Here is a 17904-nt window from a genome sequence, read left to right on the forward strand (position 1 = left end):
TCTAAAAGTTACAATAAAAACATTCAACATTATAAACTTGTTTCGGATTTCTGACAGATAAAATACGTCATGGCATAGTTATGTAAGCAAACGTCAGTATTCACCTGGCTCATTAATGCTAACTAAATCCTACCACCAAACTTTTTTATCCTAATTTATTACCATATTCTGACAACTTGTAACTTAAAGGGGAATATTTGCAATTCATATTTCCGTGATTAATAACAAAACATAAATGGATGTGCTGTTTTTTTCCTTTTTCATGATAAATCATGACAATCATGTTTCTCAGAATGAAATCATGCGAATCCTAATTTTAGTGCATCGTAACAGTAACACACTTTCAAACACTGACAAAAGAAACTGCTGACACGATGATTTGTCATCTCGGCATGAGAAGTCTGTAACTGCAGCAGTTAACCACTTTTCCTGGCCTCAGCCTGAGGCACAGACTTTCTGCGGTGAGGTGAGGTATTACAGAACTGCCTCAAACAACTTCTCACTAGAATTTAAACTTTGGTTACAGAATGAATGTTGGGAGACGGTCTTATAATCAAGATTAAATTTCCAGAAATAAACCTTTTGACTCACATTATTTTTGGAATTTTTTTTTCAACAGAAACAACAAAAAAACAACAACAGAAATGCCTACTGTGATTAAACTTTGAACCAAAATCATTTATAGACGCTGTTAAATAATAGCTATGAAGCAGAGAAGGGAGTGAGGGTAGGGGTGGGAGCGGGGGTCATGTCTTTAAAATAGTTCTTTTGGACAAAAACAATTTCCCGCCAATAAAATGTCAGCCTCATGTTGAGAAAGTCCACAACTACTGCAGGCAAAATGGAGAAGCTGTCTTGACGTCTGCTACAACATTAACAGAACTAAAATCTTAACATTTCATAACTAACAGTATGTCCTATAGGAGAAATATTTATGTGCTCCCAATTCAGAAAACTGAGATAAAGAAAAAGGAAAACGGTGAACAAAAGAACAAAGTAGAAACCACTTGAAGGAGAAATTTTCTTTGTTTCACCAAGTCACCAAGGACAAAACACACAGAGACAAATAAATATGTAATGAACAGTACTTAATAACTTCTCTAAGATGTTTCATAGCTTGTATGACATATAAGGAATACACTGAAAAGTTGGGCAATTTAATACACAATCTTCATAATACAAGAGATCACAGAGTGATCTTGGCGCCCACCAATGTGCCATTTTTGTGTGTTCCAAATTTCAAGACTTATTGACTAGCTCAAGGTCAAATTTCCTTTCCGTACATAACACTGTGCATGTGGTCTAAATTCGAAAGCTGTAGCTTGAGAAATGTGAAAGTAGGTCACTAGATCAGTTTCAAGGACAAAGTTCTTTGTACACAAAACTATGCATGTGCATCAAGTTTGAAGACTGTAGTTTGAGAAATTTGGAAGTAGGTCACTAGGTCAATCTTAAGGTCAAAGTTTATTTCGGTACACAAAACTATGCAAGTGGTCCAAATTTGAAGGCTGTAGCTTGAGAAATGTGAAAGTAGGTCACTAGGTCAAAATCAAGGTCAAATTTCACTTCAGAACACAAATCTATGCATGTGGTCCAAATTTGAAGCCTGTACCTTCAAAAATGTGAAAGTAGGTCACTAGGTCAATGTAAAGGTCAAAGTTTGTTTCGGTACACAAAACCATGCATGTGGTCAAAATTTGAAGGCTGTAGCTTGAGAAATGTGAAAATAGGTCACTAGGTCAAAATCAAGGTCAAATTTTATTTCGGAATACTGAATTATGCATGTGGTCCAAATTTGAACCCTGTACCTTTAAAAATGTGAAAGTAGGTCACTAGGTCAATGTAAAGGTCAAAGTTTGTTTCGGTACATAAAACCATGCATGTTTTCCAAATTTGAAGGCTGTAGTTTGAGAAACGTGAAAGTAGGTCACTGGGTCAAAATCAAGGTCAAATTTCATTTCGGAACACGAAATTATGCATGTGGTCCAAATTTGAAGCCTGTACCTTCAAAAATGTGAAAGTAGGTCACTAGGTCAATGTCAAGGTCAAAGTTTATTTCAGTGCACAAAACTATGCATGTGGTCCAAATTTGAAGGCTGTAGCTACAGAAATGTGAAAGTAGGTCATTAGGTCAAAACCAAGGTCAACTCATATCAAGGTTAATCTTGCCACTCAAAACCATACATGTGGTCCAAATTTGAATGTTGTAGGTTATTGACAAGAAGTTTTTAAAAGCTTTTCCCTATATAAGTCTATATGAACCATGTGACCCCCAGGGCCATATTTGACCCTAGAGGGATAATTTTAATAAACTTGGTAGAGAACAACTAGACGATGCTACATTACAAATATCAAAGCCCTAGGCTTTGTGGTTTGGACAAGAAGATTTTCAAAGTTTCTCCCTATATAAGTCTATGTAAACCATGTGACCCCCGGGGCGGGGCCATATTTGACCCTAGGGCGATAGTTTGAACAATCTTAGTAGAAGAACACTAGATGATGTCACATACAAAATATCAAAGCCCTAGGCCCTGTGGTTTTGGACAAGAGGTTTTTCAAAGTTTTTCCCTATATAAGTCTATATAAACCATGTGACCCCCGGGGCGGGGCAATATTAGACCCCAGGAAAATAATTTTAATCATCTTCGTAGAGGAACACTAGATGATGCTTCATACCAAATATCAAAGTCCTAGGCTCTGTGGTTTTGGGCAAGAAGATTTTCAAAGTTTTTCCCTATATAAATCTATGTAAATTATAGAAATAAACAAAGGGCCATAACTTACTAAAAAATTGTTGAACCAGTCTGATTTTCAGAGGGACACAACTAGGGTACCAATACATCATTCTGACAAAGTTTGGTCAAAATCCCCCTGGTAGTTTCTGAGGAGATGCGATAACGAGAAATTGTTAACGGAAGGACGGACGGAATGACGGACGGACGGACGACGGACCACAGATGCAGAGTGATTTGAATAGCCCACCATCTGATGATGGTGGGCTAAAAAGACCAGTGACTTTTTAAGAATAAAAATCAATGTACCTGTTTCTTCTTTTTTTTTTTTATTTATGAACTCTTTTGAGAATTGCAACAGACTAATATGATATGCAGTAATCTGTCTGTACAGACTGGCAGTAGACAGTATGCAGTACACTGTCAAGATTTCAAAAGACAGTATGCAGTACACTGTCAAGATTTCAAGAGATTGCAAAAGACAGTATGCAGTACACAGTCGAGATTGCAAAAGACAGTATGCAGTACACTGTCGAGATTGCAATAGACAGTATGCAGTACACTGTCGAGATTGCAATAGACAATATGCAGTACACTGTCAAGATTGCAATAGACAGTATGAAGTACACAGTCGAGATAGCAAAAGACAGTATGCAGTACACTGTCGAGATTGCAATAGACAGTATGCAGTACACTGTCGAGATTACAATAGACAGTATGCAGTACACAGTCGAGATTGCAAAAGACAGTATGCAGTACACTGTCGAGATTGCAATAGACAGTATGCAGTACACTGTCGAGATAGCAATAGACAGTATGCAGTACAATGTCGAGATTGCAAAAGACAGTATGCAGTACAATGTCCAGATTGCAATAGACAGTATGCAGTACACTGTCGAGATTGCAATAGACAGTATGCAGTACACAGTCGAGACTGCAAAAGACAGTATGCAGTACACAGTCGAGACTGCAAAAGACAGTATGCAGTACACTGTCGAGATTGCAATAGACAGTATGCAGTACACTGTCGAGATTGCAATAGACAGTATGCAGTACACAGTCGAGATTGCAAAAGACAGTATGCAGTACACTGTCAAGATTGCAATAGACAGTATGCAGTACACTGTCGAGATTGCAATAGACAGTCGAGATTGCAATAGACAGTATGCAGTACACTGTCGAGATTGCAATAGACAGTATGCAATGCTATCAGCTGCAATTGCAGTGGACATGTATTCAGTATACTGTATGTCAAGACTGGAAAAAACAGTATGCGGTACTGTCTGTCAAGATTGCAGAAGACAGTATGCACTCTATCTTATACAGTACACTGTCTGTTTGAAGTACTGTCTAACGATACTGCTACAGACAGTTAGCAGTTCTGTTTTGTGCATTTGTTTGCAGAAAGAGATTTTTTTTTTTAAAAAACCCTGACATTTTCGATTACTGTAAAGCATTACATATCTTTTAATTACTTAATTAAGTGATACAGTTAGGCATTACATATCTTCTAATTACTTAATTAAGTGATACAGTTATATCATTAGGAAATTCCTATACTATATATAACCTTTATAATTCATCGGAGAGTTAATTATTTCTGCAGACTTTAACATTCTGTTTTGAGATCATTCAGAATTCAAAACCCAGCGAACAAACAAATTTCTTACTGACATTAATTTTTCTTTAAATGTAATTCGTACCCAGGGAATTTTGGCCAAAATCACAGTATATTAACCTTTCGCCTGCTAAATTTCTAAAATGGACCAGTCCATCACTCAATTTTGGCTGTACCATTTATTATTTGAAGGTATGTTCACTGAAAATATACTGACTGCATGAATAGCGAACAGTGCAGACCATGATCAGACTGCATGGATGTGCAGGCTGATCTTGGTCTGCACTGGTCGCAAAGACAGAATCACATGCCGCCAGCAGGCTAAAGGTTAAATTTTTATCTTTTCACACTTTTTATTTTTGAATATTATAGATGCAAGTACAGACTAGAATCTAACAAGGGAAGATGTTATTATAATTTATTCAACCCTGTGTTTTGACCATTTAAATTTTAATTTAGGTCTTCATCAAAGATGATTATTTCAATCCTGAATATTGCTAGAATCTCTCACAGATCAACATGAAACTTTACCATACATCAATGCCAACTTTTCTGCAAAGTTTCAAATGAATCTATCAGGTCTCATGGAAAATAATAAGACAGGCCTGAAAAATATACCCAATATGCTAAACCTAATTCTGACAAACCAGTTAAGGACTGAAATATTGTTCTATTACCCATATGGAACTTGCGAATCAATGGCAAAAACTCATCAATAATTCTATCCAATTTGTTCTAACTCGATTATTACCTCATATTAACCAGTACACTGATGTATTAACTTATTGAACAAAGATCTGGATGGAGAATGGGTTTAATCCTCGTACAGTTTCCTGGCAATGTGCAAGATACCATCAACAATTCTTATCAAAACAGAATCCGCTTCTATGTTTTAAGCCCGCCTTTATATTACTAAGCTCTCCGAGAACAATGGGGATTACATCCAGGCTCCGGGGCTAGTGTTCCAGACATATACATTTATCACTAAAAAGCCAACATGCCTTTGTTCTAAAAACTTAATGAATTTCATCAGTCGAAATGAATGCACTGGAATAAGAAATAACAACTGAAATGAAATAAACATTATCTTTAATTCAATATTTTGACAAAAAAATCTCCAGTCAAGTTTATGTCTTTATCAATCAATTTTCCTTCATTCAGAGTCTTGGGACAACCGACCATAGAAAAAAAAATATGAATACTGGATTCTGAAAGTTCACCCTGTACATGCAGAAAACAGGCAATATGTCTTCTGAAATCTAAAAATCTACAAACTGTATAATCTGGAATAATGCTTTGTCACAGTGTATTCAGTACTACAGTCATAAAAGCATGCCAGCATGAAATATAATCACACAGTTTCTGAAATAATCAGCAACTTCTGTGATAATTCCCAGTAATTTTCAGTCATTGATCTCCATTTCTGTATCAAACATGACTTTTCCTTGATTCCGGCAAGGCCGTAACTTGCCATTATAGAAAGCATGATTTACTCGCTGCCAATAAAATTGCCGGCAAAAACCAGGAAATACAATGAGAGCCAACTACAGCAAATCTGATCCAATATCATACATATTCATCTCACGGCAAGAACACAAATCAAAATTACAGTGTCAGAATACTCTTCAATAATCTTCGGAACAATGGAAATTCCACAGAAAATTATGCAAAAATGTGAGCATTCTTCAGAATTTATTGCAATTTGAAATTTTAACTGTATCCAATAATCAAAGCATGAAATTCTAGGAAAAATTAAAATTACTAATAAATTTAGGCATATGAAATGAGAAGACAAGTTTTGTTTCTTTCTAAGAAGTTTCTATATTTTGTACAGCCTCAATCAGACACATTGTTTCAACTAAACAATACATTTAAAACATAAGTTTTTCTATCAACTGTATCATTTCTTTTTTTGATTTTTGTTTTTGTTCTATGTATAAATCATGTAAATCATTTGAGGTTTTTCGTGGACTGTATACATGCATGAACCTGCTGGACAAAGGCTAAGTTCATTTTATTATAAATGTCAAACACTAGTGTTTCATCTGAACATAAAACAGGAGCGGTCATTCAACGTGTCTGAAAAAGTATATATCACCTGTAGTAAAAAAAATGTTTTTTACGCAAGCATTAATTTGACTAACGCTTGTCATCCTATATTTAGAACATGACTGAGGTTTGACAAAAATTATCACCACATCAACTCTTGTCAAAAATCTTTTTATTTTTATTGCGAAATCATTTAGTATTCATCACGGGGACGTAAGTTTTCTCGGATGTGTCAATCTATGAAATTCAAACCCCCACAAACAATGAACAGTACAATTCATTCTTATCTTTAAAATTTATATAATTTTATTAATCCATAAATTTTTCACTGCAAATAACCATTTAAGCCGAAACAACAAATTATATGACCACAAATTTAAAGGATTCTACATTAATTTATTCAATTTCAAGGTGTTTTTTTTTTCTCAATATTTATGACTTTTACAAAAACATACATATTTACAAAATATTATCTTTCAATACTCACTGTAAATAGCGGTTTTGCATAACAAGCCAGAGAAGCCACAAGTATCTTTATTTCGATTTGCCAAAAACTTCTTGTCTCGCCAAAATAAATTATTCTGGTTAACAAAAAATTAAGCTAACTATTTGCCGAATTATCAATCATTTTCATTTTCTAATGAGTTTAACACAAACCAGAAAAGTTCATGTAACAACTTCTTGTTTTTCTAGCAAAAAGTCTACTGTCTAGACTAGAGCCTCTCTGACGAATAACAGGGCTGTTTATTCTGATTCCGGGTTGAATATGGTTCTCTTTTTTTAAAATACAGGTTAATATGCTAGCCCAATAACACAGCCAATCTGGATGCTGCAAGTTTGAGCACTAGTCCTGGCACATGTCCACCCTAACTTTGTTCTACCTATGTGGATCTCCATTTGTGTTAAATGTGGGGAAGTTGTCAGTCATTTGCAAAGGAAAACAACAATTTGAGCCGCGCCATGGGAAAACCAACATAGTGGCTTTGCGACCAGCATGGATCCAGACCAGCCTGCGCATCCGCGCAGACTGGTCAGGACCCATGCTGTTCGCTAATGGTTTCTCTTATTGCAATAGGCTTTGAAAGCGAACAGCATGGATCTGGTCTGGATACATGCTGGTCGCAAAGCTACTATGTTGGTTTTCCCATGGCACGGCTCAACTAATGTTACATCAGTATGATGAAAAGTTTTCATCGTTCTAATAAAACAAAACCATTGTGCAGCAGTTTTCAAAAATCTCATGTCAATCTTAAGTAATCGGGTACATTAGGGTTTGGAAGGGGACAAAAAGGTTGCTTTAACTGGTCTTTATCTTGGTTAAAATCTTGTTTAGAAAGCTTGAGAATTTTGAAAAGCAGTCAACTTAGATTTATATCTCAGTAAGAAGCTATAAATCTCGGACAAAAATAAAAAGTTTTATGTCTATGTAACAACGTATTAATGCCAGTGTTCTCTTGCATTGTCAAGTTTGACAAAGGTACAACAATAACACAACAGCAAGAAATACTTTTCTGAATTCCGTCCCCATCGTAACCTGCCAACAAAGGTAGTGTTGTTACCGCACACCTATTATTGTCCAGACAACCTATCCTGTAAGCCATTGTGTAAGTCGCAAACTGTATGCAAACTAAGGATTTAGGACAATTTTCGATAAAATTAAAATTCCCATTTTATTACGATTCTACATCAGTGACTTCATTACAGGCCACGGATATACTATTATCGCATTATATGATCCTTGACATATGAATAACTTAGTGTCAGACCAAGCACACATTGTGAAGGACAAGAAAAATTACTGTAGGTTAAAAACTGCTGCGTGGGACATCACACCAAAAGGGGTCATATTTTTCAACTCTCAATTCCTCGAGGCTAAACTGCTTTTGTTACACACAAAGCATAGAATTTGTTTACTATTTAGCAACATGTTTTTGCAAATGGTCCGCCCAATGAAATTTCTCAAAGTAAAATTTAGCAGAAAACAAACGGAAGTTGCGCGAAATAAGCTACAGCCAGACAGTCTTCTATCCTTTCGAAAAAACAAAAAGCGAAAGATCTAATCTTTGAATGTAATACTAGAAAAAGTTTCTACTCATTAGAACTGTTAATGATTTGAGTACTTTGATAAGATCTCACTGTTATTTATACATTCAGCTTGAAATAATTTAGTGCAGTTTAAAGTTATAACTTCAATATGAGTTAAAACAAAACATTACTGGTATCTTTACTTCACAGAAAATCTTGAATTATTCTATAATAACTCTATCTATGGAAAAAAAGGTTGCATCGCATTCTGTGAAAGTTTCAGAAATCGTTTAGCACATGTCTCTTTAATGGCTCCCTACAGTTCGCACACTTACCGTTTTTAAGATGACATTAAGTGTGGCAGATCCCTGTCTCCACACGTTGCCTACTGGGATTGTAATCACAGTCTCTCAATTCTTACATTTTTTTTACTTCTCAAAAAAAAAAAAAAACCATAAAAAAATAAAGAGAAACCCTTTTCAAGATATGATCAGCAAAGGGTGTGTTTTTTTCCTCGAGATCAAGTGGGGATTTGCTTGTATACATGAAAACGACTTTCACAAGATTTTGCGATAAAACTTCCCGGCCTCCTTTGAAAGAGAGAAAGTGATATTTTCTCTAAATGACTACTGTTGCTCTTTTCAGATGAATACATTAGCATAAATGACGAAAATTGGACAAAACGTCAGTGGGTTTAAACAAATTTAAAGCCATTTGAAGCCATGAATAGCAATTATTCATATCAATGACCAAATTAGTTCAAGAAAATAAAATTTAAGTACAATCTATAAAAGGAAAATATTTTTCATTGGCTGTAGCATCCCACATTGGCTCTTTAGCCTAATTTAAGTGTAATTGTGGCAAACAATTAGGGGTTTGGTCATTAACCTAGAAATCAAGACTGACTGAAAATAAAAATCTGAATTATGGTTTTCATGCACAATATTATAAAACTTTAGATTTTAATTTGTGATTTAATGGTACTTCAAAGCCCAAAAGCCCAGTGGTTGGAAAATATAAAATGCTTCCCAGTTTTGTGTTGAAAGAATATAATTAAGGTGTTGCAACGGGCATCTTCAGGGCATGATCGGGTATCTTGGTAGAAACACCCAATCCCAGGCTCCCTCTCAAGCCAGCCAAGACCAGCTTCCTAACATGAAGGAATATGCCATTAATAAGTTAGAAAACTTTCTTTTTCAATGATGTTTAATAAGTGTGTTTAAAACATAAGTAGCAAAATTAACTTAAGTAGCCAAATGTATTTATATTTGAAAGAGTTCCTGGAGTCTAAAATCTAGCCACCTGCAGCTCATACAAATGTTACCTTCAAAGAAAGGCAAAAAAAGCTTCAATGGTAACAAGGTGCACTAAATGCTACTTAATAAAGAGGATAATTGGGCATGTCTTAATGCATATGCGTGCACAAGTGCAATGTACGCACTCCGATAGACTGAACGCTACACTTAGTTTAATACCAACAAAAAACGTAATCATGTTTGTAATTCCTTCAGTACAAAAGCTATTGTGCATCCTTCAAAATCTGGCCACACCGTCTCAAATCGAGATGTCAGATGTCAGAACGCAAACTTCTATGTTTTAAACTTCAGAGGTCTGGTTAGATAAAACTTTTTACTCAAACAAGCTTTTAAATTTTCTCTGAAACTATATCCTGTATCCAGTGAACCTTTTTAATTGCTCCTGAATAAAAGCTTCCACTCAAAAAAAGTAGCCCGACTGCAAAATAAATCACATCTGAGCATGTAACTACTATGGAAGGCACAGTGATTCAGTCATAGATCTTAAGGCTCCGGACCTGGTGGTCATGGGTTCGAATCTGCCACGAGTGCCGAGTTTAACTCAATCTCTTAACATCGCTCAAAAACTGGTAAAAAGGTGCAGGAAGCAGTCACTGCTTGAGTATATTGTACATATTGTGTGCAACAACTGGAGTAAGTAAGTTCAACTTAATCTGCAGCAAAAAAAAAAAAAGTTTTAAAACCTTTATGTAATTGTGTGATCATAATTATTAACACCTTTCTAAAGGGAAGCAAAATTACTCTATTGTGCTTTTCAACATACTGCACTCCTCTTCCTTCCAATTGAAGTTTAAACATCATAAAAATAATTATAAGGGTAATAAAATCTTTTTTCCTAACATTAAACATTTTGTTGATGTTGTTTATTTTCTAAAAACATTAAAATATTAACTACCAGCAGAATATAAATCAAAGGTTTTTCAAGTGCAAATCTAAAAAAAAATCGCACAATGTTTAATAATTTTCAATTGTTCACATTTTCGCTGAAACATCAACAATACGTTTATTACCTCTAAGTCTGTACTGAATAGGATTATTTAGAAGTTCATCAATAGGCTGACTAATATGTAATGAATTCGCACAATATCTATTATCGGGACGCAGATTGGATAATGTTGACATACTCCAATCTCGGGTGCATTTTTCATTCAGTCGTCTCTGATCATTGCAAACTTGAGTACAAAACCTATAATCCTGTTGATTAATGAACGACATGCTCTGTGAGCTTAAGGGTTACACTGATCATGTTATAATGTAACACAGAGACAAAAAAGCCTACGGTATGCTGCGTGCACAATTAAGTTGAGGTACATTGCTGTAAAATTCACGAGAGGAGGTATCGAGAAAAATCATAAAACATTAAAACTGTTCTGCGTGTGGTACCTGATAAAGTGCATATTTATACAAAATCAAGAGCAGTCTATTCAAAACGTATTAATTTCCTATATAGGCACTCCTTTAAGGCTTCTTTGAGGAAAAAAAAAAACAATTAATTTACTTTTAGTACTAAATATAATGTCCCCTGTTACGATTTATGTACTCTGGTCTGAATTAAAACTGCATTTTCGTAATTTGACTAAATTCCAAACATCAACCATTCATGATGTACCTCCAGTGCACATATTTCTGGTGGTTAACTTTTGCTAGAAACTGAACTACCTTATTAAAAGAATGGATTTTTTAAAAAGACTTCATGAAATAACTTTTTTTTGTCTGTTTCTACATCAGACAAAAACAAAACTTTAATGTGCAGTACATTTACGGTAATTGTAATATTTTCTTGAAAATCTGTGAATTTACTTTTAAAGGCGTGTACTCAGGCCTCCAGATCGTTACGACAACTAAAAAAGACAAAGAAAAATAGGTATCAGGAAATTAATGCTGTATTTCTTAAGAAAGCTTGGAAACTTAATTACTGACAATATGTTATGGAAACACATGAGAATTATTTGTTTCAACTAATTTTTACAATGAAAATCGAAATTTTCACTGTACAAATATAAGATAAATGCATTTGTACAATGACCTGCACAACTGATAGTTTATCCTAGATGTTTAATACTACCTGTCCTTAAAAAAAAAAGGCACATTTAGAATTTAATAAAGCAACTTCAGCATTTTCGCTACCCAATGATTTTTATTCTTTAAATGAGCACCTTTTTAAATTGGGATAATTTTCATTTCAAAGGGATAATTGTCAAATTGTAATTCTCTTTAAAAATGAGTGACATTTAATATGTACTTGAAAACCAACATTGTAATTTGCATTAAACCAAACTATATGATTGAAACTGTTCTGAACATTTAGAATCTGTCAGATGTTTAGGCTTAAGACTGAAAATTTAAATTTTTTCATTTCCTGTATAAATTTTACACTTAAAATTCAAAGACTTTGCATAGAAACAAAAAAAAAACGTAATTATTAGCATAATTAATTTGTCCAAAATGAATAGAAAAAGTTTTCATTTTATGCACTTTTACCCTAGGTTTACTTTATACTGGCTTTAAATACTGAAAAAAGACCAGGCATGCTTACTCAAATTAAGATAGAACTAATTCATTTTAGCTAAGATAGTTTTAAAATTAATCCATACCATTAAACCTCTGTCACTGTTTTTGAACTATTTTTACCATTTTTCTAAATGAAGTATGTTACATCAGTCAAAGTGTGTGAACTATTTTACAAGGTCTTTGTCATAATTGTGTAATTCTTCAGTCATGATCCATGCCACAGTTGATCGAGAAGTTCTTCACAGGATCTTTGTCATATTTCATGAGCTTGTTTGACAACATCTTTGGCATCTTTGTCATAGTTCATGTGCTGTTTTGACAGAATCTTTGGCATGGTATGTGAATTATGTCACAGATAATGAGCCATTTTGACAGAATCTTTGAAATAGTACCGTATTTTAGTGTGTATAGGTCGCACTTTTTCTACCCATTTTGCTGCCTGAAAAAGTTCCTGCGACCTATACGACAGAACATTGCCAGCAGTTTTTTTTTTCGGGCCAATTTTCTGACCGTAGCTCTCGCAAAATTACGTGCATCTGTTACGAACAAACAAAATGGATAAAAAATATCAATATCCGCGGCTTTTCAACCAATAGCGGTTACTTTCAATAAAATATATCGTAAATAACCCATACAGACTATTAAAATTACGAATGACTTTAATTCAAAGATGTTTTTGCTGTCTGAATTACGTTTGTTTCTACTTTCGTTTTACTGGACGCCATTGACATGTACTCCGGGTTGGATAAAATCCAGACAGATCCGTCTCCATTCCAAACATTGTTTATACTAATTCTTAGTGTATTAAAAAGCTTGAATGATTATTTTTTACTTTTGATTTTTAAATAAAAGAAAAAAATCCAAAAAGAGATATTTTGTTAATCTTTTTACTCAGAATCAAAAGAACGCGGTTAATTACATGACACGGAAAGGTGTTATAATTGCTGTGCAAACAATTCACACTTAAACTTGCATGATAACAGACGTCTGCTGCCAATTAGTGTCAAAAAGCCGCTTTTCTTTGATGTAGTCTGTTACCGATACTACTGTTGGTACGAAACGGTTGGGAACGAAAATAACACAGTCCGATTTCCACCAATCAGGTTCTGATAATAATTCAGTCCGCGGCATCAATATGGCCGCCGCCATAACTTTTTTGCCGGTAAATATTAATATTGCTGGGGAAAAAATCCGAAATTTAACTGCGACTAATACGCTAGAAGTTAAATTTTCTGACCATTTCCAGAGCAAAAATTAGATGCGGACTGTACATTACCGCGACCTATACACACCAAAATACGGTATGTGAAATTCTTCACAGGATCTTTGTCATACTTCATGAACTCTTTTGACAGCATCTCTAGCAAAGAATGTGAAATCCTTCACAGTATCTATGTCGTAGTTCATAAGCTGTTTCGACAGCATTTTTGGCATAGTATATGTGAAATTCTTCACAGGTTCTCTATCACAGTTCATGTTTTGACAGCATCTCTAGCACAGAATGTGAAATTCTTTAAAATAACGGATTTTTGCAGTAGTTCATGAACAATTTTAGTGAGTCTCTGTAACAGTTTGTGAACTGTTTAGAACGACCTTCACCTCAGTTTGTGAACTGTGTAAACAAAACCTCTGTTAGGTCATGAACTATCACACAGGTTCTCTGTAATTCTACCAGTTAACAAATTAAAATCATGACCAGCAGTGTATTCTGAAGTTCAAACATTCATTATACTCAACCGCAAGCAAGGGATTTCCTACTCAGTGCACAGGAAAAACAGGATTTAGGACATAACTCTGATAATAACGCTGCAGGATTGGGATAAGGTGCAAATATGAATAATCTGGAGATGTAACAGGAGTGCCAAGTTCTTTCCGGTCTTAGTGACAGCTCAGGCCAGATTCCAAGCAATTTTTCCACAACAAGGTGATCTTTGGCAAAACCCTTACTGTACAAAAAGAAGGTTGTACTAAATGCACTACATGATCTCATTTGCTACAGTTAAATCAGTGCTGTGACAAATCACTGTTTTTATTTTATTTTTGGTTGCTGTAAGCTACAAATTCTTCAACCATACTGAAACAGCAATTGACGAGTCAAGAGGGGAACTAATTATAGATTGTGAATCATAACATACATTATTATTTATTATGTGAAGATAACTATGAATTGTTTTGATACAGATAATCATAAATAGTAAGTATTTTGCACCTAAATATGAGCTGTCAAAACAAAAGGTACCATATTGTTGCTGGGGGGTTCAATGCTAAGGTGTGATGTAAAGTTCACAGATAAACCCTGCCTTACTTTATAGAATCCTTAGTCACATTTCTCAAGTAAATTCTGAAAATGTAATTATTTAGTAATCACAGAGATACAATGAAATTCCACCAAAATTTTAAAACACAGAATTCCAAGTAAAAGTGGGTGTAACTGACTTATATTGGTGTGAGAGTAATGCACCTTGAGTTATATGGTGCGAGTAATGATGAGGAACAACTATTGAAGTTCGAAGCAAATCCACTAAGTAACAGTGCAAATAAAGTGAAACACACCAAAACTTCAACAAGGCAGTGGCCAGGGACACTGGGACAAGTAGAATGGCTCTCCATGTACTTCATAAAGTCAAGCTTAAAAGTACTAAAAGCTAAACCCTTACCTGGTAATTGATTGATTTGTGACTGAGCTTGTAAAATTTCATCAGCAATATTCTGTGCTGTCGGTAGGACATCCGTATGGTGTTCTGATATTAAATACTGAGCAAATTTTTGTAACTGTTCTCTATTCATCTGTAATAATGTTTCTGAAAAGAACATACACATACCAGTAAGTTTCTCTTTATATTGTACTTCTCTCTTTGTCTTAAAAGTGACAGAAGGAAGTCTGAAGCTTATTTGAATTACAAGACCAGTCTATAAACTCTTGCAACTGATTGGCTGTTTCTGAGAACAGTTTTAAAATTGACCACTGGCAAGAAAGCATTCTGAGACTAGCCTCTAAACTCAGTTTTATAAATCTGAACCCTGGGGAAAAAAACAGTACAAGGTGCTGCGATGGCCTCATTGGAATCTGCACCTCTTCTCTTGGTTTGACAACCAACACTCTCTGCTGCAAAATTACAGTAAGAAGGATCCTTTGTCACACATTCCCTTTTTAATCAAGTTGAAATTACAAAACTGTGCAACTGTGAAGTAAAAAAAAAAAATCTCAGTAACTACTCAAGGTTTTTCTTATTTTTAACTTAATGACCTCAAATTTCACCCAAATTTACAATTATTGCCTCAATTTCAGCAAAAACATCACCAATTTCTGTCAAGTTGAAAAAGCAAGTATCAAAATACAACTATTTTGCAAACACCTTAAATACAGTGCAAAAAAATAAAAGAAAAAAAAATCTCAATTGTCCTATTCTCCACAGCTTACGAATTATTTGCAATTTTTAACATAACTTCCCTTTGATTGATGGCAGGAAAAAAAGCTGCTTCTTTTGAATTATCAGTCAATACCCAGAGAAAACTACAAAATTACTTGAAATTTGACAAATGATGAAGGAGCCTAATATCACAGCAAGTGTGAAACCATTAGCTCTGTCTTTATTATTGAGTTTTGATCCATACATCACAATTATGGACAATTAGATCGACAATATGATAAAGGAAACGCAGCTACACCCTGAAAAACATTAAAATGCTGGAGCTGTATTCAGTGTAGTGACAGCTTCAGTATTATACTTTTTGTGTTTTGTTTTGGCTCTTAAATGTAAAGAAAACCTGTTAACATCAGACTTTTTTTAAATATCTCTGTAATTAGGATACCGTTGTTCACTTCTCATTTTTTGTTTTTCAATGCCAAGATACTCTTTCACCCCTTAGACAGTAAACAAGGATACAGAAAACACCACTCCCTCGTACACCAATCACACCGAGCTCCAAAAGTCACTTGAGCAACACATGTGGCCCTGATAGTTTTCCTTCTATTTTCAATGTTTTAACAGCTCGAATCCATGGATATCTGAAGTATTTTGGCCATCCCCCTTGTGACCTCGAGCAATGCATGTTTAACCCAACCTTTCCCTGAGATATTTACCTTTCCCAAAGTGAGCAGGAGAAGTTGACAAGTCTATCATAAATATAAATCCGATTTGCAAACTAATTTATTTGCAGACTTAACACTATGCCCATAAATAAAAACTGTGATGTTTCGATATTTTGGAGTGTCTTTAAGACACTAAGTAAAACTTTTGTTATGTTTAATCCTTTTAATGCTATTTCAGACAGTATTTCAGTAATGTAATGGCGTAAAGTTAACCGAACTGACTTGTTCTCCACAAGCAACTGACAACTTTCTTTCATCGGATGAATGACTTGAGACACACCGTTTTCTGTCAAACTGTCATGAAAAACATGCTGCGCCCACAGATTGAACACTTAACCATTTAAAGATTGAACACTTAACCATTTAACTCATAATCTTATACTCTACCATTACCGTACACAACACAACGTTTAGACAGCATATACTGTGTAGCCCAGTTAAAATATAAAGTGTGGATGGCTTTGTTCATATCATTCATTTCTTCAGGAAAGAATTCAGAATTACAAGCCGGAGCCGAGCTGTAGTGACCTTTAGTAATTTATACTATTTTATACACCTAAGTCTTGAAAATGACAAACACTCACTTCTTTCAGAGGTTACATTTGCAATTCAAGTTCGCATGCTTACCTGATATAGGGACCCGTAATTGGACGCTTTTAGCTTTCCGTATTCTATACAATGATAATGCTACTACATGTTGGCACCAAAATATATCTTTATTTCCACAACCACATTTTACTGAAGTTATCTTGCACCTGCAATAAAAAAATTATGAAAACAATTACTTTAAACCTGCATTTATAACAACTTCAAGTTATGCCCTAATATGCTATTTATCACCACGACACAGATAAAATTTTAATTGTTATTTTCATTAGTTCCAACAACTTGAATAAATAACATATTAATTTTCCTATTAATTTTCTTTGGCGACATGTTTTAAAAGGGAAAACAATGGATAGAAGGGAAAGCAAAGTGAAATAGAAAGAAAACAATCGTATCAATCCATCAGCAGGTGTGCAATCTTCCATCAGCAAAGTGAGATCATTTTAATTATTTCAAAGCACCATCATATTTCAATAAAAAATGAATAAAATCTGCCTTTGTCTGCACATATCAATATAAGCATTATCTCCAGATCAAGACAGATTGTATCAATAAGCAGACATAATCTCTACTCCTTGAATTTCTATTTCCAGAACAATTGTACATCACATCTTCAAAAGAAAACCACTATACACATTACCCTTACCCGCTATATTTCTAAAATGCTTGTCCATCTTTCTATTAGGACAGTACCATTAAACTGTTAAAAGGAGTGCATACAAAAAAAGATACTGACTGAATGGCGAACAGTGCAGACCATGATCAGACTGCACGGATGTGCAGGCTGATCTTGGTCTGCACTGGTCGCAAAAGCAGAATCACTTGCCGCCAGCAGTCTGAAGGTTAAGCATCAACTCCACAAGTTGCGTGTCTATATTAAAAGTTCTGAGTGTCCCCCTTTAGAGACAAGGCTTTTAAGGCCTGTAGACGCCTTTCTGCTTTTTTAACTTGCAA

The 17904-nt window shown here is 34.7% G+C and overlaps 1 protein-coding gene across 1 annotated transcript in view; it reads right to left on the reverse strand.

Annotated features, from left to right (window-relative positions):
- LOC123524259 (zinc finger SWIM domain-containing protein 6-like) overlaps positions 1-17904 on the reverse strand; it is a 63654-nt gene that overhangs the window by 25168 nt on the left and 20582 nt on the right. Inside the window, exons 3-4 of the mRNA XM_053539070.1 lie at positions 16972-17099; positions 14909-15052 (exon numbers count right to left, since the gene is read on the reverse strand). Coding sequence (XP_053395045.1) covers positions 14909-15052; positions 16972-17099 — 272 coding nt within the window. The remainder of the gene's footprint in view (positions 1-14908; positions 15053-16971; positions 17100-17904) is intronic.

This window comes from Mercenaria mercenaria, chromosome 3 (assembly GCF_021730395.1).
Source record: "Mercenaria mercenaria strain notata chromosome 3, MADL_Memer_1, whole genome shotgun sequence".
Taxonomy (NCBI): Eukaryota; Metazoa; Mollusca; class Bivalvia; order Venerida; family Veneridae; genus Mercenaria; species Mercenaria mercenaria.